General features: G+C 38.1%; 1 protein-coding gene across 11 annotated transcripts in view; it reads right to left on the bottom strand.

Annotated features, from left to right (window-relative positions):
* The window catches only part of RBM12 (RNA binding motif protein 12), a 63181-nt gene that overhangs the window by 12807 nt on the left and 24351 nt on the right, over positions 1 to 26023 (bottom strand). For 9 of the 11 annotated variants that reach the window (XM_070744928.1, XM_070744932.1, XM_070744930.1 and 6 more), the window contains 7 exons: positions 14534 to 14662; positions 12478 to 12657; positions 11817 to 11891; positions 10326 to 10397; positions 8346 to 8429; positions 6975 to 7064; positions 3119 to 3217 (listed from right to left, as the gene is read on the bottom strand). In XM_070744928.1, coding sequence (XP_070601029.1) covers positions 3119 to 3217; positions 6975 to 7064; positions 8346 to 8429; positions 10326 to 10397; positions 11817 to 11891; positions 12478 to 12657; positions 14534 to 14662 — 729 coding nt within the window. Of the gene's footprint in view, positions 1 to 3118; positions 3218 to 6974; positions 7065 to 8345; positions 8430 to 10325; positions 10398 to 11816; positions 11892 to 12477; positions 12658 to 14533; positions 14663 to 15836; positions 15860 to 15934; positions 15957 to 26023 lie in introns of those variants that run through there. The other 2 variants (XM_070744938.1, XM_070744937.1) reach the window with 2 other exon arrangements.

Below are 26023 nucleotides of genomic sequence, written 5' to 3'. Positions count from 1 at the left end.
ATACAAATCCAAATAATAAATAAATAAATAAATAAATATCTTCAAGTTGCCAAGGTTGGGAAACACTGTCTTAAAGAATGAAAGCAGAAATTTTGTACTAATGAGGCACAATCAGATCCAGTTATACGAAATACCCTAAAAATGCACCTTGCAATAATTTGGATTTGGATTTGTTGTACTGTATATTATAATTACTCCCCAGACATTTGAATAAAAAAAGGAATGAATTCAAATAGGTATTTTGCACTGTGATGTAAAGGATTCAAAACTTCCTTTAACTTTATGATTGTCATTCAGGATGTATAATAAAACTGCCTGACAAGCAAATTTATTTCACCAAGCTCCTGGATGTGGTGGTGGCATCTTCTCCGGGTGTGCCCACTGCATCTTCAATGTTATCAGGATGATATAATTATACAGTTGTCTTTACCCCGAAGTGCACGTGAATATCTCATGCTGACGATTCAGACCTTGCAGGCACTTTCCAAAGAGTCATCTCACACCCACTACCTCACTCCTCCAGTATTGACTATAATCAATACTGACACCTGCGAAGTTTTCTTGTAACTGAAAGGCCAGGCCAACATCGTTTCACTGGTGGAGCTAATGTGTCCTCAACATCAGGTGACCATGGCACTGCTGTCCAAGTTGCTGGGGATGTTCATCTCCTATATAGACATGATGCTGTGGGCGAGACTGCATGCTTGGACTCTACAATGGAGCCTACTTCCCTTTCAGCGAATAAGAACCAAAAATTCCACTGCCCTGGTGAGGATACCGACGGCGGTCTGCTGTTCACTACATTGTGTCGTCGGCCACTCTGAAGGGCTGTCTCTTCAAAGAACCCACCACGGTGATTCTAACCACAGATGGGTGGGGTGCCCATGCCTGATCTTAGGTAACCCAGGGCTGCTGGCAGCCATCAGACTTGGTCAACACCAACGTCAACCTGCTGTGAGCGGTGTTCTTAGCTCTTCAACATTTTGAACCGATGGTGAACAATGCCCATGTCCTGGTCGATCAACCACCAGGGGGGGACAAGATAAAGGCATCTCATGAAAGAAGCACAGAGGATTGGACTGTGGGCAGAGTCACATGTGAAGTCACTTCAAGTGGAACACATCTCAGGCTCCTTGAATGTGCAGGCGGACTGGCTCAGCCATTCCATGATGGATCTGGCAGATTGGTGCTTGGATCCCACCCTGTATGAGACTCTGGCCAGGATGTTTGATCAATCAGTGGTAGACTTGTCTGAGACTCCAAACAACACTCAACTGCTGAGATTTTTCTTCAGGTTCTCAGCGTGGAGGGTCAAAGGGGTCAATGCCTTCTTCACCAGACCTCCTTTAAGCCTTTCCTCTACTTTCCCTCCTTCCGAGAGTAGTTTGGAAGATGCTTCCAGAGAGGGCGGAGCTATTTCTGGTCGCTCTCCATTGGCCACATCGCCCTTGAATTATAGATCTGGTGGAGTTATGGGTGTCTCATCTTTGGCAAATTCCCAAAGGCCGGATCTCCCTCAGCCAGAGTGCTCTTCTTCATCCAGACTCGCAATGTCTACATCTGACCGTCTGGCACTTGAGGGGACCCTTTTCCAGGATGAATGATACTCTGACAAAGTAATTGTCATCATCCAGGCTTTTCATCAAGACTCCACCACGTGCATCTATCACATGACCTGGTCTGCCTGTTGCAAGTTTTGTGCCCAGGCCCATTGGGACCGCTGTACAAATCAATTCCACAAATTTTGGACTTCTTACTAATGGGGTTTAAGAAAGGTTTTGCTCCAAACATGCTTCATCAGCAGGTTGCAACTTTGTGGACGGTTCTCTGACTAAAAAAACTGTCTTCCTTGTACTACCACCCCGCCATTGGTGAGTTTCTGAGGGAAGCTGCAAATTTGAGACCCAGGTTGTCCATAGATCCTTCCTGTGATCTCTCTCTGGTCTTGCAGGCCCTCACATCTTCTCCCTTTGAGCTGTTGAGGATGGTTTCACTCTGACCTTCAAGACGGCCTTTTTGGTTACCATCACATTGGCCAGGAGGGTTTCCAAATTGGCTGTGCTTTCGGTGCACCACAACTTCTGCCATTTTCATCCGGACAGGGTTGTCCTCCATCTGGATCCCTTCTTTCTTCCTAATGTGAACTTCTGGTTCTATCGGGCCCAGGAGGAAATGCTTCCAGGCTTTTGCTCCAACCCGAAGCATTTGTTGGAACATTGCTGGCATATATTGGATGTCCGGAGGGTTCTACAGATATATATCCACCAGACAGCTTCTTTCTGGAAAACCGAGGTATTGTTTGTCACCTTTCAGCCAGCCTCCATGGGCCGCAAGGTCACACCTCACTTGGATGACTCCTTCGCCATTTGTCAAGCTGGATGTGTTTCCCTAAGTTTGGCAGGCAGGTTCTTCTGCTCCATTTCTGCTTCCCTGGACCAGCCTTCTCCCGCCCTTGAGACTTAAGCTTGGGTATATCCCTCACTTGGACTCTCCTTAGCAATGCACAAGAGAAGTGATATTGGCTTACCTGAATGGTCTTCTCTGTGTACTGAGGGGAGAGTCCAAACCCACCCTGGCTTCTCGTCTAGATTCCATTGTCCTGGCTTGGGTGGATATACATGCTTTCATTGAAAACTGACTCATCACAGCTGTCAACTGAGGAAGTTAACCCATGCTTGGACTCTCCCCGCAGTGCACAGAGAAGACAGTTCAGGTAAGCCAACATCAATTCTCCATTGAAAACTCATTGGAAAATTAAATCCAAATTAGAAATTACTTGATTATCACCCTGCCTTTCAATGCAGCAAAAGATTAATCAGCATGAAGAAGAAAAATTATATTCAACTAAAGAAAATTTACTTATATTACTGCTGCAACGAACTCAGCCATATAGCCGCTTTCCTAACTCTACAAATTTTGATTCATAAGAATCAGAATATTATCTTCATGGAAGGCTCAAAAAAAAGAAAAGAAAACTAACTGTGTAACATATATAACTTGTTTTATCCTCCATAAACACACACATATATACACACAAATATACATCTGCACAAAAAATATTCTTGGAATAAGAATACAATGATTAAATGAATCAAATAATGTAAAATTAAAAGCTCACCGGAGAACTGTCACCTGCCTTCTGTATCTGGGACAAGGTACTTTCAAAACTGCCTATCAAATCATGTGACCCATCACTATCATAATCATAACAGTGCACCTGAAAGGAAAGAGACAGAGAGCAATAGACAAGGAGAATGACTGCTGCTCACCACTTGATCTCTCACTTCCAACAGCTTTGAGACGTTGCATATGAATTCCCCTATTAAGTCTGAACTGGTGTTGTCATCCATATCACTAACTGCAACCTAATAGTAAGAAAGAAACCCCAAAATGAGTCCTGAAGGACCACTATGTAATATTTATTTATTTATTTATTTATTTATTAGATTTGTATGCCGCCCTTCTCTGAAAACTCGGGGCGGATCACAGGATAGAGTGTAAAAACAAAGCGTATAAAACAAATATATAATAGTTAGGTGTTCACTATGCAATGGGAAGGCAACTCAGATACAAAGCATATTTAAAAAAATATGCATCACTGATCCAAGGATCAAATAATCCAATTGAAGAAAATAAGCATTCAACTGGGAAACATACATAAACCTTAAATGCTGTATGTGCCATGATAAATAGCAATTCCTAATCTGATGCCCTCCAGATATGTTGATAAACACTTCTCAGAATACTGCTATAGAAAATGTCTGAGAATTGCGGTTGTAATAAATCTGGAGCATGTCAGATTGGGAAAGGCTGGCATAGGCAATGTAAGGTCAAGACGAGTTTAAAACAGAACTTAAATATAAGATACGCAACAGCAAGTAGGTGCATGAATTATACAAAATATGACAAAAACTGAACCACACAGTTCTTCTCTGTTTTATGAGGTTTTATGAGAACATCCATTCATGCAGAAACTGCAAGGCAACAACAACGAAATAAAATATGACCTGAATGTCCATATTAAATTAAATGTTCAGCATAAAATATAAAAATCTGGAAATCATATAGATATTGTTCTGGCTTAAAAGACATTTGAATAATAATATCTTTAAATAAAATAGAACTTTCATCTCACTGTTCTTGAAATAAATAACTGAGAATAATCTTAATGGCAACTACTTTTCCTTATCTATTATCTTCTCTCAAGCAACCTTAACTAAAGAGGAGAAACTGCATACCTCTAAGGTTTTTTTTAATGGGAGGATAAACAAAGAATATGATGTTGCAAGGAGGAAATACTATAGAAAAAAATATTTTAATCCAGGATCATTACTCATTCAAGAGGAATGAGGAACTCACTCTTATTTTTTAGTGTAAATAATTATGTATTTCTAATCCACCAGTTTATTTCATCCAACCTTCTCATGTCTACCTCTTCTGAATTTTTTCATATTTTTGAAACTTTTCTCCCAACAGAGGAAAAAATCATAGTTTAATTATTTCAACTTATGCTTATGATGTATTTATTACTTATAAACCACCATTATGTTTCATAATGCTGCATTAATATCTGTTAGTAGCAGCCTTAAAGGACTTCTTCTACATAAAATGCCAGATCCTATCCTTTTGCTTTACATTCAACCCCAGGTTGTGAAAATTGAATGGAGGTATTTAAAATCTAAGTTGAAATTAAATGTTGAAATGTATTGATTTCAGAGAGACAGGCCTAGTCAGGAGTAAGAGTCAAATAAGGAATTAGTCTAAAATCCCTATGCAAGCAAAGAGGATGAATCTAGCTCCCAACTTTTCACCCAAAGCTGTTGAATCTTATTTATCCTAACCCAGATACACACCATCAGTCTGAAAAGATTCCTATGCATAGGCTTCAGCAATAAAATAACTAGTTGAACTCTTCAAGTGTGGATCTGATTGTTCACACCTGACAATTAATGATTAGGCCAGTAATGGCGAACCTATGGCATGGGTGCTACAGGTGGCACGCGGAGCCTTATCTGCTGGCACACAAGCTGTTGACCTAGTTCAGCTCCAACTTGCATGTGTGTGCTGATTTTTGGCTCGCATAGAGGCTCTGGGAGGGCATTTTTGGCTTGCAGAGAGCCTCCAGAGGGATAGGGGAGGGCGTTTTTACCTTCCTCCAGCTCCGGGGAAGCCTTTGGAGCCCGGAGAAGGCAAAACACAAGCCTACTGGGCCCACCAGAAATTTCCGGCCTCCAGGGGTGGGGGAAGCTGTTTTCGCACTCTCCAGGCATTGAATTATGGGTGTGGGCACTGATGCATGCACAATAGCACACACACGCTCTTTCAGCATCCAAGTAAGAAAAGATTCACCATCACTGGACTAGGCTATTAGGTAACTTTTCTAATGAACATCAGCAAAATAAATATATTAGGCAGTTTCATACACTACTCTGAAATATAATTTTAAAAAGTGATAACGGTAATTATGAGTTTTGCAATCACTGTGTTCTAGAATGTTTTGACATGAGCATACTGGTTTTATAAATTAAGACTACAAAATATTATGCCAAAACTGCAAAATAGATACATCTGGTACATTCAGGTCATGTTTTTGTATCTTTATATCCACAATCAACAATGTCACACTTACTTTACAAAATGCAAGCTCATACTTTATGTCTTCATAATCTTGGTCTTCAAGAAAAATACATTTCTTAAGTGTGAATACTAAATAATAGCATAATCTTTATAAATACAAGTTATCCTTGTTTTGTTATTGCCTTGGATAGCAACTGTTTGCAGTACAACTATGATAAAAAAGTAACTTTGCCACCAATGCCCATGTTTGCAACTTCACAGAAGCTCTGTCAAACTTATACTCACTAAGTATTAGTGTTGTTCTGTGGTTGACTTGTTTTTCTTTCCACTCCCTCTTGCAGAGAGGTTATCTAACAAGCTAATTTTCCACAACACAGCTGTTCTAACCTCATGCTCAGTTCTCTAACTTAATTAATTATATCCCTCCCACGGCTGCCTGATACTGACAAGACCCTAATCAGTTTCATACTAAAAGGGTTTTCTTTGCTTCTTAAGCATCTCCTGCTTATAGCCACAAAGGACTAGCAAACAGAAGCTAGCAAATTCATTTTGATGTGTATTCTCCACTGTGTTCCTGCTTGTTCTATTTTAATCCCTTCCTCTGAAAAGAATCTACATATAAATCTACATATTTCTTCTTTCTTCATTGCTTATTTGACCCCTATGACAATCATTAAGTGTTGTACCACATGATTCTTGACAAATGTATCTTTTTTCTTTTATGTATGCTGAGAACATATGCACCAAGACAAATTCCTTGTGTGTCCAATCACACTTGGCCAATAAAATTCTATTCTATTCTAAACATTAATTCACTTTTTGTTAATTATCCCAATGATGGGTGAGCATTTATAGAGTGGGGGAGAAAAAATGGTGTGTGTAGAATTTGCTCTGTCACTCAACTTCCTCTTGAACTGATATCCAGAAACCTTCCCTATTGTTAGCGTTCACCCAACTTTTTAGGATCGTATCCTTCTGATACTGTCTTACCAATGGAAAGATGAAATAAAATTCTAAGTGCAGTCACAGTCACATGTGATTTTCATTTAGCGAACATTTTGCTTAATGACTGAGTCACAGGAATCAATTGCAGTCACTAAATGAGAACCACCTATACTTTTGCTGTTCAGCATAGATCTATTACATTACAAATTATATTAAATAATCTTTTAAAGCAATCAAAAGTAGAGGGGAGGGAGTACTAGTGCATTTCAGAGAAATAAACAGATGAAAATAGAGTGAGAAGCAGTTTGCTTTATAAATAATTAGCCAATGAAATCATCATAGATAAATACGTTTTCATTCTAACTCATCTAAAAATCAGGCATCATATCAGAACAAAAAATGAGTTGAATAAAATGAGTTTATAAATTGCTGAAATGAATCATTGTCCTCACCTTGATTTGTCTGTTGAAGTCACCACCACAAAATGTTTGCAAAGGTACGCTGAATTTTTTCCAGCAAGGATTCAAGTTGTTCTTAATTACCTAAAAATATTGTTTTAAATAGTTATAATCAATATAATCAATGAAAGCACACGTTTTCTCATTTTTTTTATATCTCTCCAAAGATTTGTTTTTTCTAGTCAGGGCCACATTTGTCCAAGACAACCACAATGTTACCTTATAGTCTTGCGTTTTTTCCTAAAGTAACAATTGTATTTCTTGTGTACCTTCATGCGAGATGGGTGGCATCTAGATATTTTTTGGTCTATAAGACCCACAGTCAAGCACTCCTGCTGGTCCCTGAACTGTCCAAATCAGTGGGCCAAGAATCCCTGTCCTCATAATCTCACCTTGCACCAAAGAATGCAAGGGAGATAAACAAAGATGGTAGAGGTCACTCTAATCCCAGAAACGCAATTTGTGTGCCATATTTTTCAGAGATGTACCTTTTTCCTCCCTAAAATTCAGGTGTGATTTATACTTTGAATGTAGATTTTTTTGAAGCTTTCCTTCCCCCCCCCCAGCCCTAACTAGGTGCTAACGATCTTCCCAGCTGTTACCTTGCAGGTTCTTTCATTGTTTCTCTTTGCAAAGAATGTTTTCCACGCCCTAAGTCTTTGCAGGGTTTCTTTCATTGCTCTAACATGCAGCAACTGTTTCTTTCCAGGCCTAACCAGGGGCTAACGATGTTCCCAGTTCTTACCCTTTGCAAGGTCTTTCATTGTTATTCTGTCAATGTTTTCCAAATCCTTGTCTTTGCAGGCTTTTTTTCACTAGTCTACTTGTTCCAAATGTTTCTTTCCAGCCCTAATTAATGATTTTCCCAGTTCTTACTGGCTTGCAAGCTCTTTCATTGTTACTCCCTCTGAATAAGGATTTTTAAAAACCCAACCAGGGGATAAAATAATGTGTTGAAACTGGTCAGACTAAGGATGCGAGCCAGATGAATATCTGGAAAGCAGATTCTTTTTCCTATTTTCCTACTCCAAAATTAAGGCACGTTTTATACTCCGGTGCGTCTTATATTCCAAAACTCCTGTGCGCACCAAGGACTTTTATTCTCTCTCTCTTTTTATTGTCACATTTGCAAGAGACTGGAGCTTCAGAATAATAAAACAAGTCTGAAACTCTGCACAAACCTTTGAAGGAAGATATGATAAATGAGAGAAAACCAATTCTACATCACAGGAAAGCAAAAATATGTCCAAATCAAACCGATTTGTTGAATTTGAAACCCAACCCAATTTCATACATAGACCTGTAACTCTCCATTAATATATAAGAACTCTTGATGAACCAAGATGGAATGACTGGAAAACATACCTCTGATCGGTAAACAAGCTGCCATTTTCCACTCTCACTCTGTTTATAGAATTCCAAAAATGGGTCTGATTTGCCTAAAAAGTCCTGTATTGGGGGGGGGGGGAATTTATACAGATATAAGAAAAATAAAACATTTCATCTACAACAGTTCATTTAGTGACCATTCAAAATTACAACAGCACTAAAAAAAGTGACTTATGACTGTTTTCACACTTTTTGTGGCATCCCTATGGTTGAACCCTTCTTTAGCTACAATCCAGGATAATGATGTGGGGGAGGAGAATACCAGACAGATGGTTTTCCTAATGAAAAAAACATATAATTCTAAATTATGATTGACCGTTTCTATTATGACGCCCCGGGTTATGGGGGAAGTATGCCGGCTCTGTTAAAAAAAGTGCTATTGCTAACATGTTGTAAGCCACCCTGAGTCTAAGGAGAAGGGCGGCATAAAAATTTGAATGAATGAATGAATGAACAAACGTATGAACGAAGGAAGGAAGGAAGGAAGGAAGGAAGGAAGGAAGGAAGGAAGGAAGGAAGGAAGGAAGGAAGGAAGGAAGGAAGGAAGAAAGAAAGAAAGAAAGAAAGAAAGAAAGAAAGAAAGAAAGAAAGAAAGAAAGAAAGAATTGCTGTAATATTTAGCACTGTTCATTCTGGACATTGCATAGATATTGAAGCACCCAGTGTTGAATGTTCTTTGTCCAAGTGCAGTGAAAGAAATCTTGGCAAGAATATTTGCAAATATTCCTCAAAAGACAATTTTGGGGGGGGGAGGGAGAGGAGAAGAGGTAGAGCAGGATAGTTGATGGCAGTGTGGATTCCAGAGTACTGTCACATTATTATTATTATTTATTAGACTTGTATGCCACCCCTCTCCAAGGACCCGGAGCGGCTCGCAACATGCAATACAAATAATACATATACAAATCTAATATTTAAAAACAGTAAGTTAAAAATCCCATTATGTAAAAAACAGTCAATCTACTCAATCACATCCACACATAACATTTAACGGTCAGAGAAGACCATGGCGACATAGATGGGTCTTAAGGCTCTTGTGAAAGGCAAGGGGGGTGGGCAGTGCGAATGTCTGGAGGGAGCTGATTCCAGAAGGCCAGGACCGCCACAGAGAAGGCTCTTCCCCTAGGCCCTGCCAGACGACATTGTCTGGTCGACAGGACCTGGAGAAGGCCAACTCTGTGGGACCTTATCGGCCGCTGGGATTTGTGCGGAAGAAGGCGGTCCCGTAAGTAATCTGGTCCGATGCCATGCAGGGCTTTATACGTCATCACCAACACATATTAAGTTTCATCAGACAAAAAGTCCCTGCAAAAAGTATTGGCTCAGTTGTTGTTTGTTACCTGGAACTCTACAGAAGGAAGCTATCTCATGCCAGAGACACTGTGGTACCAGATATGTAATATGTGTGCCCTCTGAATCCAGTGTCCACTTTGTCCTAGTTAATATGGGAAGGAAAACTGAGCTAGAAGTAGCCAAGGACTCCTGGGAGTGCCTTTTGTCCATGCTGCTGACAATGTCCTGTACCAGATAAAGGGAAGGATACTTTTCTGATATGTAGCATAAGATATTGATGGAAGGAGCATGGAAGCAGGCTTCCTTTATTAAAACACTAATAGCATTGGGATAATATATGGCAGAAGTACTGCATACACACAACCTCAAACAACAGGTCTAGGCCTGTTGCCTCAGTTCCATGTTCAAAGAATGAAACTTATTGATTGCCTTCTAAAAAAAAAATCAGAAAAGCTCTAATGGAAAAATAGGGGCTTGTTTCCAACTTTTCATCACCGGGGAGTAAATTCTAAGATAAGGGATTTTTGCTCAGTAAATTCTGGAGGTTCATCCCTGGATAAACGTGTAGACTCAGGTGACGACTGAAACTTTGGGATTAAAATAATTTCAAAATTAGATCATGACTGATATACTAAGAGTTATTTTTTAAAAACCTCTTTTTACCTTTTTGTCTAAATTCCGAGCTTCAACCTCAATAGAAACAATTCTGGTATCTTTAATCTCTTCTGCACAAATCTGCAGGTTGAAGGAAACGTTGTTTTAGTAATCTTGGAATTTTTCCTATTGTTGCAGAATATCTATTTAAAAATTAGTTTGATAACAAAAGTTACAAACCAAACAATGGATACATACTGTATTAGCTTAGCTAAAGGGAAAAAATGCTTGAGATATATTGAACTTTAGAACAGTGATGGCAACCCTTTTTCTTCTTGTGTACCAAAAATGGGAGTGTGCGCATGTGCTACTGCATGGGTGTGCCAGCACACAACCACCCCCACCCCCATGTGCACCACACTGCACATGCGTGCATGCATCCCATCCCCCCCGGTGTAGCTGCCATAGCATAATGTTAGAATAGGATTTCATATCTGTACTTCTGACATAAATGCCTTATACTCTTTTATTCCGTTAGCCAGGACAGGACTGTACGTAAAAAATCACATAAGATAAGTCTGAACTTCTGGTGAAATCTGCTTAGGAAGTGACTGGCCATAAAACGATTCAGTGGCTGTCCTCGAATAACAAGAATGTGTCAACAGGAAAAGAACTGTGTGATCAAAAGATGCAATTTACATTCCCTGGGGTAAACAGGACGAAGGCTGTGATAAAAGACCTTGCTTTGTGGTAAACAGGAGATAGCTGTATTAACAATAGGTCACAGGAAATTGGCCATGAGAGACATTTGTTCAGTAGAAACTAGTTACGTGCCATATGGAGATGGGAAGGACTCGGACGTTGTGTCATGTTTAAGAGTTATGTTATTTGATGTTTGTATATCACTTGACATGTACGTGTAATCACTCCCATTTGCATATGTCCCCCAATAAAAGGAGGTGCACAGCTCAATACTGTGTCATTTCACCCAGAGAGAAATGTGTCCAAGTTTTGTTTCTAGGATTCACGTTCGTGAGTGACCCCCCATGGCTGGGGTTGCTCTAAGTCCCTCTGAAGACATCGTTCCCCTCAGGGACTTTGCAGCACCCTCACCCCGGTTGGGCCATTTTCACGCTCAGACTTCCCTGAAGCCTCTGGAGTGTAAAAAACAGACCAACAGGCAAACTGGAAGTTTGGAAAAACGGACTTCCAGTTTGGCCATTGGATTGTTTTTTTGCACTCTGGAGGCTTCATAGAGCCTCCAGAGTGTGTAAAATGGCCCAACAGGCAAAACATAAGTCTGTTTTTCCGAACTTCCAGTTCGCCCGTTGGGCCATTTTTCACACACTGGAAACTTCAGGGAAGCCTCCTGAAGCCTGGGGAGAGTGAAAACATCCTCCCTCAATGCCCCAGATCAGCTGGCCAACATGCACTAGAGCTGACATAGGGCAACGCCTTGCATGCCCTCCGATATGGTTTCACCATCACATCTCTAGAAGAAACAGATGTGTACTTTAATTCATATATTCACAACAAATTATAACTGAGTTTTCTTTTTACCGTAATAATGCCTTTCCCTGCAGGCTTTCCTTTCTTCAACATTAAAGTCTGAACAAGTATTTTACTTGATACAATCTGAAAGATAAATTTGCATACATTATTCAAATTATACAAGAAAAAATAGGAAAATGTGTCTTATAATTATTTATATTGTAAAAATCTGTAAAAATTGTAAAAATCTGAACTTCACTAACCCTTCTCAATAAAAGATTACACTGCCTGGTTATTTTAGGAGAAATCATTTCTTGGGGAGCCTGATAGGACAATTTTTAATTAGCGTGGATTCTCAAACTATAGGCTTAGGTGTCCAGAAGATATGAGTAATTTAGAAGGGCAGGCACAATTTTGTGGATTTTTTGAATCAAACCATTTTTACTGATATTGTTATTTATTACTGTTACTTATAAATGCAATCAGTCAACCAAAATAGAGAAATAATTGGTTTTACATTTATTTTAACAATTCTGCCAGAGAAACAGGAAGTCCTGCTTCCTCTAAACAAGAATAACAAAAGAGAAGAACAGTAATTTGCTCTCTCCTTTTTTAACTTAAAGCTTCTGTTTATTAGTATCTCCTTTTATTCATTCACTACCAACAAATAAATAAATTTAAACTTTTACTTAACATTTTATTTAGTAATGATCATAGCTGTTTACAGTACCTGGCCCAGGGTACATTCAGCTCCTCCAAGGTAATCATCATCACCTAAGTCATATGACTTATTATCAATATCATATATACCAAATTTCAGCTTCTGAACTTTCTCAAAATAATAATCTATTAGCAGTTTTTTTGAAAATTGAGGGTTCTGGCAATTCTTTATTTTTTCAGTTCGATCCAACTATAACAACAAAAAAGAAAAAGGGCCACTTAACACACAATGCAGTATAAACAAAATAGATTAATATATAGCAAATGAAACAAACAAAATGTGCTAAATTAGATAATTAGATAAAATGACAATGGAGTTAAATGAAAAGGAGGATTCTGAATACTATGAAATTTGGAGTTTATTTTACAATTGGCTTGAAAGGAGAAAATAAAATGAATTTGTAAGTGGTTTAACGTAGTTGTGCATATATGACTTTATTAACCATAAATTACTATAACTATGCCTATTAAGCAAATCTTGTAATATATAGAATTATGTTAATTCATGTATAAGTATGAATAGATTATATATACAAATTACTGTATGATAACCCTAGATGTGTATATATTGTATGTCATTGTATTGTTTTGTTTATTGTTTGTATGTTATTGTATGTCCTTTTTTAATGTAAATAACTGAATAAAAATTATTGTTAATGTTCAAAGGTTATATTTATGTAGTTACTTACCAGGCACATCTAAATTATATTAAAACCACTATGTAAAGAATCAACAAAAAGAGTAAGAATTCCTTTCTCATTGTAGTCTATTTCTTTTTCCCTTCTCAAACTATTCAATAACAAGGAGCAAAATTATTTAACAATAAATATATTTAAAAATCAAATGGGATATGTTAAATAACAAAACACTGAATGTACTAATAATACTCATTTTGGGATCGTGTAATTGTGTTTATGGTTATTTAGGGGGAATGTAATGCATTCAGCACCAAATTTGCCAAAAATAATTCCTTGGAAATGTTTTATTTATTTATTTATTATTTAGATTTGTATGCCGCCCCTCTCCGCAGACTCGGGGTGGCTCACAACAGAACAAAACAATTCATGACAAATCTAACTTATAGTTTAAAATATTTTTAAAAAACCATTTACTAAACAACCATATATACAAACATACCATGCATAAATTGTATATGCCCGGTGGAGATGTCTCAGTTCCCCCATGTCTGACGACAAAGGTGGGTTTTAAGGACCTTACAAAAGGCAAGGAGAGTAGGGGCAGTTCTAATCTCTGGGGGGAGTTGGTTCCAGAGGGCCGGGGCTGCCACAGAGAAGGCTCTTCCCATGGGGCCCGCCAACCGACATTGTTTAGTTGACGGGACCCGGAGAAGGCCCACTCTGTGGGACCTAATCGTTCGCTGGGATTCGTGGGGCAGAAGGCGGTCTCGGAGATATTCTGATCCAATGCCATGAAGGGCTTTAAAGGTCGTAACCAACACTTTGAATTGTGACCGGAAATTGATCGGCAACCAATGCAGACTGCGGAGTGTTGGTGAAACATGGGCATACCTAGGTAGGCCCACGACTGCTCTCGCAGCTGCATTCTGCACGATCTGGAGTTTCCGAATACTTTTCAAAGGTAGTCCCATGTACAGAGCATTACAGTAGTTGAACCTCGAGGTGATGAGGGCATGAGTGACTGTGAGTAGTGAGTCCTGGTCCAAATAGGGCCACAACTGCTGCACCAGGCGAACCTGGGCAAACGCCCCCCTAGCCACAGCTGAAAGGTGGTTCTCTAATGTGAGCTGTGGATCGAGGAGGACGCCCAAGTTGCGGACCCTCTCCGAAGGGGTCAATAATTCCCCCCCCCCCAGGGTAATGGACGGACAGATGGAATTGTCCTTGGGAGGCAGAACCCACAGCCACTCCGTCTTATCAGGGTTGAGTTTGAGTCTGTTGACACCCATCCAGGCCCCAACAGCCTCCAGACACCGGCACATCACTTCCACTGCTTCGTTGACTGGAAGTTTCCACTGAGGTTAACTTAATCGTACTTAAAACCAATCTCTATCAACGGGATTTCTCTACACCTGGTAAATTCCTTACTTCAGTCCACTGATCGCCACCAACATTTTGAAGCAAGACACACAGAGGATCAGATTTTGAGCCAACATCTTTATCAATCAGGTCGTTACAGGATATGGACAGTTCCACCTTGGTCACGCACTGAGCCATCTACAAACAGATTGAAAACAAGGAAAAAAAGAATAGTAATTAAATGATAAATTCAATGTACAATGAATCTGGAATCTGGATTGATTTATATAGCAATGTATTTGTTGATAAAGTTCTTTATTAGTTCCATATTGGTTTCTTATTGTTCTTATTGTTCTATTCTTTTGGAATTTAAACCAATCAAAGAATGGAACATAGCTGAATGAATTGGCTGAATACCAGTCCTTAAGTACAGTCAAGTCTTTTTATCAAAACATATTTATGGCATTATAAAAATAACCATACAGCAACCATATTTAGCAAGATAAATATGCATTTAAATAGGCAGATACCTAAGCCATTGTTTGATAGCTTTCACAGTAATACTGTACTATAAAACAATACAAAACAGTAGATTCTACTTATGTTTTTACTTTTTAAAAAATCATAGAAACAGATAAAAGTTCAGAGAATATAACTCCTAAGTTTTTTTTCTAACGTAAATAATTTCAAAAGCAAACTAAACAATAGCAACCATGTCAGCAGTCCCATGTAACACCAAAAGTTAAAAAAATCATTGCTGCAGAGTTCCAAATGTATAATCATATCAACAATGAATGAAATGCTATATTCAGTTTCTGTTGTTACAGTTCTGTCATTCTTACTCCACTCCCAGATTCTTAAAACACTGATAATACATCAGTTTCAGACACATTAGACCGGGTATACTAATATAAAGCTGTCTGCCTCTTGAATACATGGACACATAATATAGAAATGCAAGTATATTTTGGCAACATTGAGGACTAAATCTGAACAACCACAGAAAGCACAATATGAAACTATTTCCACATACTTAAAAAATAAATAGAAATTTCAGCTATTCAAATATTAATATATACAGGTAAATGTTTTTTTTTAATTTTCTCAGACAACAGTAGTCTCCAAATAAAAACTCTAACACACTGTCACATGTGTTCTACTGGTGACATTTCAATAGTCTTCTTTACAATAAGCTTATATTGATGAATAAGTGAAAAGAAACCATTTCAAAAGTTTAAATAGTTTATCACTTACTTTGAAAAGACATTTAATTTTAAAAATCCTATCTCTAGATAACTGTGCATTGCAATGTCTAATGCAATATTAGATAATAACAAAAACCAAAGAATTAAGAAGATAACTGACTTGATACCTGAAAATTATTGCAAACTTCCCATTCTTCTCTAATACAAGAAAAATTTAAGCCAATGAATATTAGCTTCAAACACTAAAGCATCAAACACCACTTACATGCACAGTGGAACATGTGAGCACTCAACTGCTTTATGTAATTCTCAAAGCAGTGTGAATGGTAAACTTGATTAACCAGCTTATATAAGAGAGCCTGCACTAGCATGCTAACAATACTTTGTACTAGAATGAAGAAAAAAATGTTTTCTCAGGGACTGGCAAATTATATTGCGGTGGAAATCAGAACAAACATGAGACATCCTATCAGAACCAGAAATCTAAAATTCAGCAGTTTAAGATGTAGCTATGCAAATTAAAAGCTCATTCTTTTAATGTATGGTTTCCTGCTATAGTTCTACCAGTCAGTTAGGTACATTCCTGTTCTGCCACTTTACTCCACTTTATTTTTTTCTGAAAAATTAGTTTACTAATCCATTGCCAATTTTAAATTATGGTATTTGGCTATTCCGTCCTCTTTATATATATTTTAATCCCCCCCCCCTTTCCTAATTCTCTTATTCATTCTCTTTGACTTTTGCTTTGAGTTCATGGCCTATTTCTGTCCTATCTTCTTTCCTGTGTGACTGCTGATTACAAGCAATTCATACAACAAGCATTTTTGTCACACCGGAAGCTACCATTGTTAGGAGTGCTTGCTGCTTACATAAGTAGAACCACTGACTCTAAGAGTACAATAAGACTTTTTACTTAGGACTTAGGAATAGTTAGCATCTGGGGCAGTTCAACCTGTTTTTTTTCCCCCATGGTTTTTGTGTCATATCATTATCAACTGACTTTTGGATGTTATTCACTAAAAGCATCAGTGGAATGGATTCCACTTTTTCTGTTAGCTAAAACCTTCTCGATTGCACAGTCAGAACAAATAAGACAGGAACCATATATATATATATAAATAAACAAACACACACACACACCATATATATATATATATATATATATATATATATATATATATATATATATATATAGTGTGTGTGTGTGTGTGTGTTTGTTTATTTATTTATTTATTTATTTATTTATGTCAGATCACCCGGGTATATTGAATTTGTTTTCGTAGATTTTCACGGGTACAGGTATGACGGTCTTGGCATATTCGAAACCTGAATATGCCAAGACCGTCATATATATATATGACGGTCTTGGCATATTCGGGTTTCTTCCTGTGTTGGATTCAGAAATTTCTGGTGACGTTTCGACGAGGTCCCACTCGTCATCTTCAGGCTGGTGCTTCTGTCCTTGTTCTAGGGCAAACACAGCGAGACCTGAGCTGCTTTCGCTCTATAAAACATCCCCCAAAATATGAACAAGCATGATGATACCTCCTGCCTACCAGACATCTGGAAACCAGCCCTCATTAACAAACATATCTCAGCCATACAAACTGAAACCAGACTCAGGACACACATTGCAAAACAACTAAGTAGTCTGCAAGCTCCAACTACTCAGGATATCACCCCTAATCCACAATCATTAACTAATCAGCATACCTCAATTACATCAATGACCTCGCTGTGTTCGCCCTAGAACAAGGACAGAAGCACCAGCCTGAAGATGACGAGTGGGACCTCGTCGAAACGTTGCCAGAAATTTCTGAATCCTACATGGGAAATTTCTGAATCCTACAGGGGAAGAAACGGGAATATGCCAAGACCGTCACATCTGTACCCGTGAAAATCTACGAAAGCATATATATACACACACACACACACACACACACACACATACATACATATATATAATTTTCAAATTTAAATTCAAATTTTCGAATTTAAACTTAAAATTAAAAAATATATATAAATAAACAAATAATGTGCAGAACAAGCTGAATAACAGAAAGAATAATAGAGGGGATCATACTGTGCTCTCAGGAAACACTGATAATTCCCTTTAAAGTAGAGTAGAACATGTTAAAACTAAGGGAAAGCAATACCACATCAACCCATTAGATGGGTACACAGCAATGACATGCTGTGTGGACAAGATTCAGAGCAACATCCTCTTCTGAAAAGCCCAGCAGAGGATGGAGGTAGAGTTACTGGATAAATCTGCCCCTAGACTTAGCTCCCTAGCATCCCCATATAAGACACCACTGCATTCATAACCTGAAACGTTTTGACTGTAACCAAGCTAGTATTTCTATAAAGAAATTCAACTGTCAGCATTTATTGCTGCAGGCTTTGTTTCCTGAGCAACTCTATAAATGTCCATGAACATTCTATGCTGAATCAGTTTATTACCAAAGGTTTGCTGCCACAAGCATGCTGTAATTCAGATCAAACCAGATAAACATTAATTTGTGACAGTAATTGTCAGACACGCAAATATGGAAAAGATTGAAAAAAGGACACTAGGAAGTCAGTGTAATACACATAACATCCATACCTAAGGTAAGCACTGTCAATATTTGCTGAGTAACAAATTTCTAACAATGGGGTGTTTGTTAAGAACAACTTTGAGTTACAGATATTCATGTCAACTGAAACAACTGAAATTAAATTGTATGTAGCTCTGTATCTTACTCTCTCTATAGAGAGAGAGTAAGATACAGAACTATATACATTTTGTAGGGCTTACCATGATGTCTGCAACTTTGGGCACTTGCAAGGATCACTTTGACAAAACTACCAGGTGATTTAGTATGAATATCTTAATTTCTTATATTCTCTTGAAATACCTCTTGGACAAATAGGGTTGTAAATTATATATCTGTGTCAAGTCAGCAGCACTGCAATGGCAGGTAAATCCATAGATATAAATGAGGTGGGAGAGCAATGATATATATATATATATTGTTCTGAGTTCGGGTTTTGCCCCATGTAAATTAGAATGTCTATGCGACGTTTCGGTGAAATCACATTCGCCATCATCAGGCTGAAGTTGTAAGCTTCGTGCTGCTGTAAATATTTATATATTTAAATATTTAATAAATAAATATATTTACAGCAGCATGAAGCTTACAACTCCCTACATACATATACCTGTGAAAATCTACGAAAACAAATATATATATATCTGGGCCATGAAAAAAAAAACAAATATTAGATGGAATATTGTTATAAAATGGAATGTTTAAAAAAGTGAAAACTCACTCAAGCAAAACTTGAGATGCATAGACACACAAATGTAGGGTTTTTTGGTCAGTATACAGAAGTGGGTTGTCCCTGCCTTTTGGGAAATGTATTCAATTTCTCATGATAGTCCCAGATTTTTCTGCTAGCCTTCCATTCAAGTGTTAATCAACACTGCGCTGTTGTTGTTTTCAATTCAAATAAGATTAGTAGATTTTAATTTATTCTGTAGCTCTCAAAGCCCAATGGCTCAACTTAGATTTTACTGTATTTACATTTCTGAGAAAATGTTATCCTGCATTTCCTGATGAGAGTAGACTGGGTGATGTTTTGTCTCTTATTAATCATGTTGAACTAGCTAATTAAAATATTCACCACCATCTTTTCAGGTAACTTACACCTTTGGAATCACCAATACTGCCAAGCACTCCTATTTTGATTTTAAGAGATGGGAAGGAAGGTGTATATCTAAGCTTCTAATGGGCCCATCCTTACCAAAATGTTTTTCATTTGCCTTGTTAGTATAACATTCTCCAATCTGAACCTTTCTAGATGTAATCCAAGACACTCCAAGCGCAGTTCAAGATATTTTGAAAAAATCAAGTTGGAAAAAGACTATGCTAATCAGAATGTGTAATTTACTACTCCAACAGAGATTTGGGTAAAAGAGCAAGCAAATGAGAAGCTGTTTTGGTTTGACTGTTACTATACAGTAGTCCCTCACCTATCGCTGGTGTTACGTTCCAGACCTGGCCGCGATAGGTGAAATCCGCGATGGGGAATTTATTGACTGATAGTACTTATTTAAGTATTTATATTGTAATTGTTTGGTAGTTTTCATTGTTTTAAGTGTTTATAAACCCTTCCCACACAGTATTTATTTTAGATACAGTATTTAAATACAGTATTTACAATTTTAGATTTTTTTTTTTTTTAAAAACCTGCCGATCGAGTTCGGCGGGCTGTTTAAATCTGCCGATCGGCTTCCTCAGAAACCCGCGATGAAGTGAAGCCGCAGTAGGTGAAGCGCGGTATAGCGAGGGACTACTGTACATGTAAACTAAAAAGAGTTTAAAGGAAAGAAACATAGAAGCCTGCATAGTCATGTGATTTAACACATTTCATGACCAAGAGGGATTTACTCTGGATGTTTGAAGAATTTACACTCATGGCAGTTAAAAAGTAGTGGCCTCTAAAAGCTATTTTTTCATCATCACCCTTTCAGTTGTGTCCAACCACCCGGCCATTCCCAAAGCTATTTATATATGACTGTATGATTCAAATAGTTCAAAATAAATTCCTTAAGCTACGCATTGCACGGAAGCTTACTGGTGTATATACACATTAATTCCTGAAGATTGACATACATGTCTTCAGTGCGGCTTACAGTAAAAAGAAATATATCAAAATTTGGAAGATACACCTCATCTTCTCTTTTGCTATAGCCTCATGCCTTGTTTATGTGCATGATCATCACTACAACATTAACAGCATCTCAGTTTGAACCTATACCTTAACCATAATGCAGCTCACAATGCCCATCCTAAGTCAGGAGAGTGATAAGCCAAGGCATCAAATAAGACTGAACCCAATTTTTAAAACTTTTGCAGTGATCATTAATGAATCAATGATTCCTGAGTGTGATTTGCTGCAAACCAGCTAAAAAGACCAAGGGCGGAGAGGGGCGGCATACAAATCTAAGTAATAAATAAAATAAATAAATAAATAAAACTGGAAAGCATCATCATAAATTGCAGTCACATGACCATGGACCACTGCGACCAGCTACAAAAGTGATTTAGTTGCTGTTCTGTCGGGCTCTCTGGTAGAATCCTCCCAAAAATTCACAGGTACAAATTTCAGACACACACACGTTTGAAAATTCAAAACAATGTTCTTTATAATGAAAAATTCACTTAAATTAAGCCCTCTTTTGGTATAGCAAAGAGCACTCGTCTCCAAACAAACTGGTAATTTGTACAAGTCCCTTATCAGTTCTGTGATACTTAGCTTGCAGCTGTGAGGCAATTCACAGTCCTTCTTTCACAAAGTGAAACACACTTTGCTCTGGTTTAGTTTCAAAGCGGGGGGAAATCAGCACACAAAAGGTCAAAGTCAGTAAAGCAGTCACGAAACACAAGGATCAGATAATCCTCCACAATGGCCAAACCCACAGGCTGCTATTTATAGCAGCCTCACTAATTACCACAGCCCCACCCAACCACAGGTGGCCTCATTTTCTTTGATAATAATCTCTCAGTTGTTGCTGCCTATGCATCGCTCTCCGCATGCATGGCTGTATCATTAACTCTTGTTCCGAATCCAAGGAGGAGCTAGATAATTGATCTCCTTCTGAGCTGTCTGCCACACTCTTCTCCTCCCTGTCACTCATGTCTTCTTGGTCAGAGGAGCCTTCATCATCAGATTCCACCTGGAGCAAAACAGGCCTGTAGCATGTGGATGTCTCCCCCACATCCACAGTCCTTGGGGCAGGAGCTGGGGCAGAGCTAACCACAAGAGTTGCCAAGAGTCCAAAACACGGAGTGGGTGTGTGCAGTCATCAGAATTCCAAAACTAGATCATAATTAGATTTTTTGGGGGGAGGGGGGGAGATCCAATATAACTTTGAATGGCCACTAAGCAACCGGCAATTAAGGAAGAACTATTATTATTATTATTATTATTATTATTATTATTATTATTATTATATTTGTATGCTCTACCTCTATTTATGCAAATATATAAGGCTTAAAGGATCTCTAAGTGTGTGAGCAACTGCAGCATCACAGCCAATCCTACACCTGTCAAAAAAAATCCTATTGCATCCAGTATCTCTAAAAGTAAAAATGCACAGAATTGTATCCTTAAATCCTTTCATTTACTTTTATTTATTAATTTTTTATGCTGCTCATCTCCTCTACACTTTACCCTTTCACTACCATGCTATCCTAACTGTGTTTTCAAAAAAGAAAAAAAGATACATAAGCTAGAACATGAATACTACAGGAATGTCAGAGTTTCTCAGAAATGTGGGGATAATGAACTAACTTTTGTGGATGACATATCATGCCATAGCACCATCCCAATAATCCAGGGCAAAACATTAGGATTTGATTTGATTTATATGTTTAGGAACTCAACGGGGACAAATTATGTGTATAGAAAATATTTGAATCAGGAAAAAATGGCTGTAATATTATAGATTGCGTATTCTGTTGCCTAGTCACAATTACATTAATATTCTGCTTTCTCAATAGTTTTTTAGGAATAGTCATCCTTTGGATTATTTGCATTAGTATTGTTCTGCCTGGGTTCCCCCAGACGTCAAAACCAACTAAAAGGAGTATCCAGACACGCTGGTAAAAAGCAAAGTCATTTTATATCTTTGAAAGCAAACACAGATAACAAAAACTGTTCTTACAAACTGGAATGCTATGAAGCTTCACAGAAGAGTCACGACGGCCAGACAATACAACAGGCTTCTTGCTGGCACACACCCCACTGTAGATAATAAAACCCACGCCTCCCCCAAGTTTTCAGCCTTCGAGGCCACAAGCCAGAATCAGAGACTCCAAGGATCGAAGCAAGGTCACAGGACTCCCAAAAGATAACTCTCCACAATACAGGAAGGGCGGGCCTGCCTTTTCAACCTTTCTGAGGAGAACCACACCCAAACCCAGCTGTTGCCTATTAGGGATGGAAATACCTGGCTAATTGTCCCCTTCGTTGTGCTGCCCTTCTCTGCCTCATATCTATGATGGCTTGTGCGTTCTCATCTAATGACTCCAGGCTACTCGCTGGGGAGAGCTCCCCCCCAGGGGTCTCAGGCTGTTCTCCCTCCTCCTCGTCCTGACATTCCTCTTCCCCGTCTGCCTGGTCCTCCTCCTCCTCCTGTTCCTTGTCCTCCCCCTCTGAGCATGGAGCCGGCAGAGTTCTAGCCGTTCCCTGAGGAGCCTCAGGCTGAATCACAACAAGTATGCACATCTTCGTAATTGGCATTGCTTATAATTATAGTCAAGTTGTAGGTTCATCAATTATATTCTGAAAAACAGAGACAACCACTTAGTGGTCCAAAACAATTATCAGCCGGGATGGCGCAGCAGGTAGAGTGCTGTACTGCAGGCCACTGAAGCTGACTGTAGATCTGTACGTCAGCAGTTCAAATCTCATCACCGGCTCAAGGTTGACTCAGCCTTCCATCCTTCCGAGGTGGGTAAAACGAAGGCCCGGATTGTGGGGGCAATAGGCTGGCTCTGTTAAGAAGTGCTATTGCTAACATGTTGTAAGCCGCCCTGAGTCTAAGGAGAAGGGCGGCATAAAAATAAAATAAATAAAATAAATTGAATAAATAAATTATGCAAAATAATCTGGTGTTCAATGTTGTAACATGGATTTAGAACAGAGGGGGTTTTTTCTTTTAATTTTAAACCCTTTTAAGATAGTTCCCTACTTTTTGATATGCTCTACAGTACTATGTTGGGAAGTCTTGTGTGAATGGAAGATAATTTCAAATATTTGAAGAGATATTTCCTATGAGTAACAAATTAGTTACTAAAACATTACTGTGAATAAAATGATTCTATTTTACGGTGGAATAAGGGTACACAGAGATGATTTCTGATCAGTAAAAAAGTTAATTCTTATATTTTAGAACATCGGTGTCTCCCATAATTATATTTCCAGCCAGGGTTGTTACGTATAAATATAGTACTGTAATGTTAGTATATTACTTGACCTCAGAAATGGTGATATTTTCTGAAATAAGTGAATTGCTTCCAATGAATTTGTTAACAAATCCAGCATACTTGATAATTCTTTTTCATGTTATGCATTATATTTATTAATCAGTAGTTCCATTTTCTTTGTTCAACTTTTTTTTATTTTTTAAAAAAATTGGTTTATATATAAAACATATTTCCTGTATCGCGTTTACAGCAGGAAAGGCATAATAATTTTGAGTTTGCTTTGCATTCATGCATCCCCAAAATATAAAATCTATCAATGACAGATTATTACCCACATTGTCGCAACAGTGAAAACGCTTATAGAACAAGTAAAGGTAAGATGTTTAAATTCATACTTTTATTTTACAGAAATTAGAGTCTTTAAACCAATTTCTAGTCCGTGAGAAGCATAATATATGGATGGTTGCTTTATTTAGCAAAACATGGCGCTATTGTAGGTGCCATAAAATAAGTAACTTCCAATTAAACTTAGAACAAATGTATTATTGGATTTCTAAAGCCATTACTTAACTACATCCCACTATGATCTGGTGGCAGGATAAGGTGCCTGACACTGAGGTCCTCTCCAGAGCAGACCTGCCATAAATTCCCACCCTGCTGATGAAAGTCCAGACATGCTGGACAGGCCATGTTGCTAGGATGCCAGACCATTGCATCCCTAAACAGCTCCTCCATGGTGAACTGTCTAAAGGAAAGCAATCACATGGGAGACAAAGGAAGCGTTACAAAGACACGTTGAAAGCCTCCTTCAAGTCCCTTGATATCGACACCACCTCCTGGGAACAAGAGCCTGGGAACACCACCCCTGGCACAAGATCGACCAACATGGCGCACGCTGATCCATCATCTGCCAGACATGAGGCCAGAAGAACAGTCAAAGCAGTAGAGAAGTGAGCACTCTGCAAAGCCAGGGCTGCAAAGGCAAATGCTGTGACAATGGTGCCCACACATGTCTGCTCAACATGTGGCAGAACATTTCGTGCCCGTATAGGCCTTACCAGCCACCTGCGGACGCATCGTGTACAGTCCACAACCCATTAGATGTCAAGGTCCTCCTCGAACACGATGGATGAACATCACATCATGCTATAGATCCTTTTAGATCAACCAGGTTAAGTAAGTGCTGCCACCTGCTGTGCATCCTACAATTAATAAATATTTCTTACTAAACTGCTTATACCTTTTCTCAATTCTGATTCTCAATTACTTTTCCAAAAATGCTCAGTTTTACTTCTCACGGGATTAGTTCAGCAAATCCAATTATGTTCTTTCACAATAAATTTAACATTTAATTTAATATTTAATATTAATATTTAACAACTCTGGAATGAATTCCTCTAGCTGCATTACTAATATCTAGTAACATCAAGTATAAATAGCGGGATAGACTTTCACTCTGCTCTAACATGAGGGGGGGGGGACGTGGTAATTTCAATTGCAGCCAGCAATATCCTTCACTCGCTTGGCAGCCATGGGGAGGAGCCAAAGAATTAGCCTAGAATTGTTACACAGGCACAAGAATGGGAGTTCAATCTCACCCTCTCACACACATTAACGAATGCTGTTTAATTTTATGTAGTCTGATTCAGGCGCTGACTGCCAATCAGGGAAGATTCCTGTCAAATAGCTATGAGCAATAAGATAGCTTATTAAACTCTTCACATGTGGATCTGATTATTTGCATTTAACATTTGGTTACATTTATGTGTTCTAGTTGTACACACATTTGAAAGATAGTTTTTACATAGGATAGTATTATTCTTCTGATCTTTCAAACATCTTTTATTCTCTGTTATTCCCAATCATGTATAGGATAAGAATGGAACATATTACATATCTATGTTACATATGTACTTCTATAATCTATAATTTAGTAATTTAATTTTCATAATTAGTATGTAGGTTTCTAATTATGTATCTCCAAAAGAATGAGGCAGGGAAGCTACTAAGAAGTTACTCCCTGTATAAAACTATTCTACTTAAGACACATATTGTCGCAACAGTGGATCTTAAACAGTGGATTAAACTGGATCTCCCTTAACATCGCATTTTAAACAATAAATATATTTTCTAAACTAAAATAAATGAAAGCTACTCACTGAATTGTGGATACTAAGTGGAACACAGGACCTAAAGATTCAATACAGCTATTAAAATATTTTTTTCTTGGGAAAAACTCAAAACTATTTGAAAGGGTTTTCCTTGTTATGACACTATAACTCTAGGTTAAATAATAAATACCACTTGTAAAAAATTTCAAAGAAAAAATATATATTATAATTACCTTATAACTACTTTTCCTGAGATGACAAATA

The sequence above is a fragment of the Erythrolamprus reginae genome, chromosome 3 (assembly GCF_031021105.1).
Source record: "Erythrolamprus reginae isolate rEryReg1 chromosome 3, rEryReg1.hap1, whole genome shotgun sequence".
In the NCBI taxonomy this organism is placed as follows: domain Eukaryota; kingdom Metazoa; phylum Chordata; class Lepidosauria; order Squamata; family Dipsadidae; genus Erythrolamprus; species Erythrolamprus reginae.
This window is presented reverse-complemented; position numbering and strand designations above follow the sequence as displayed.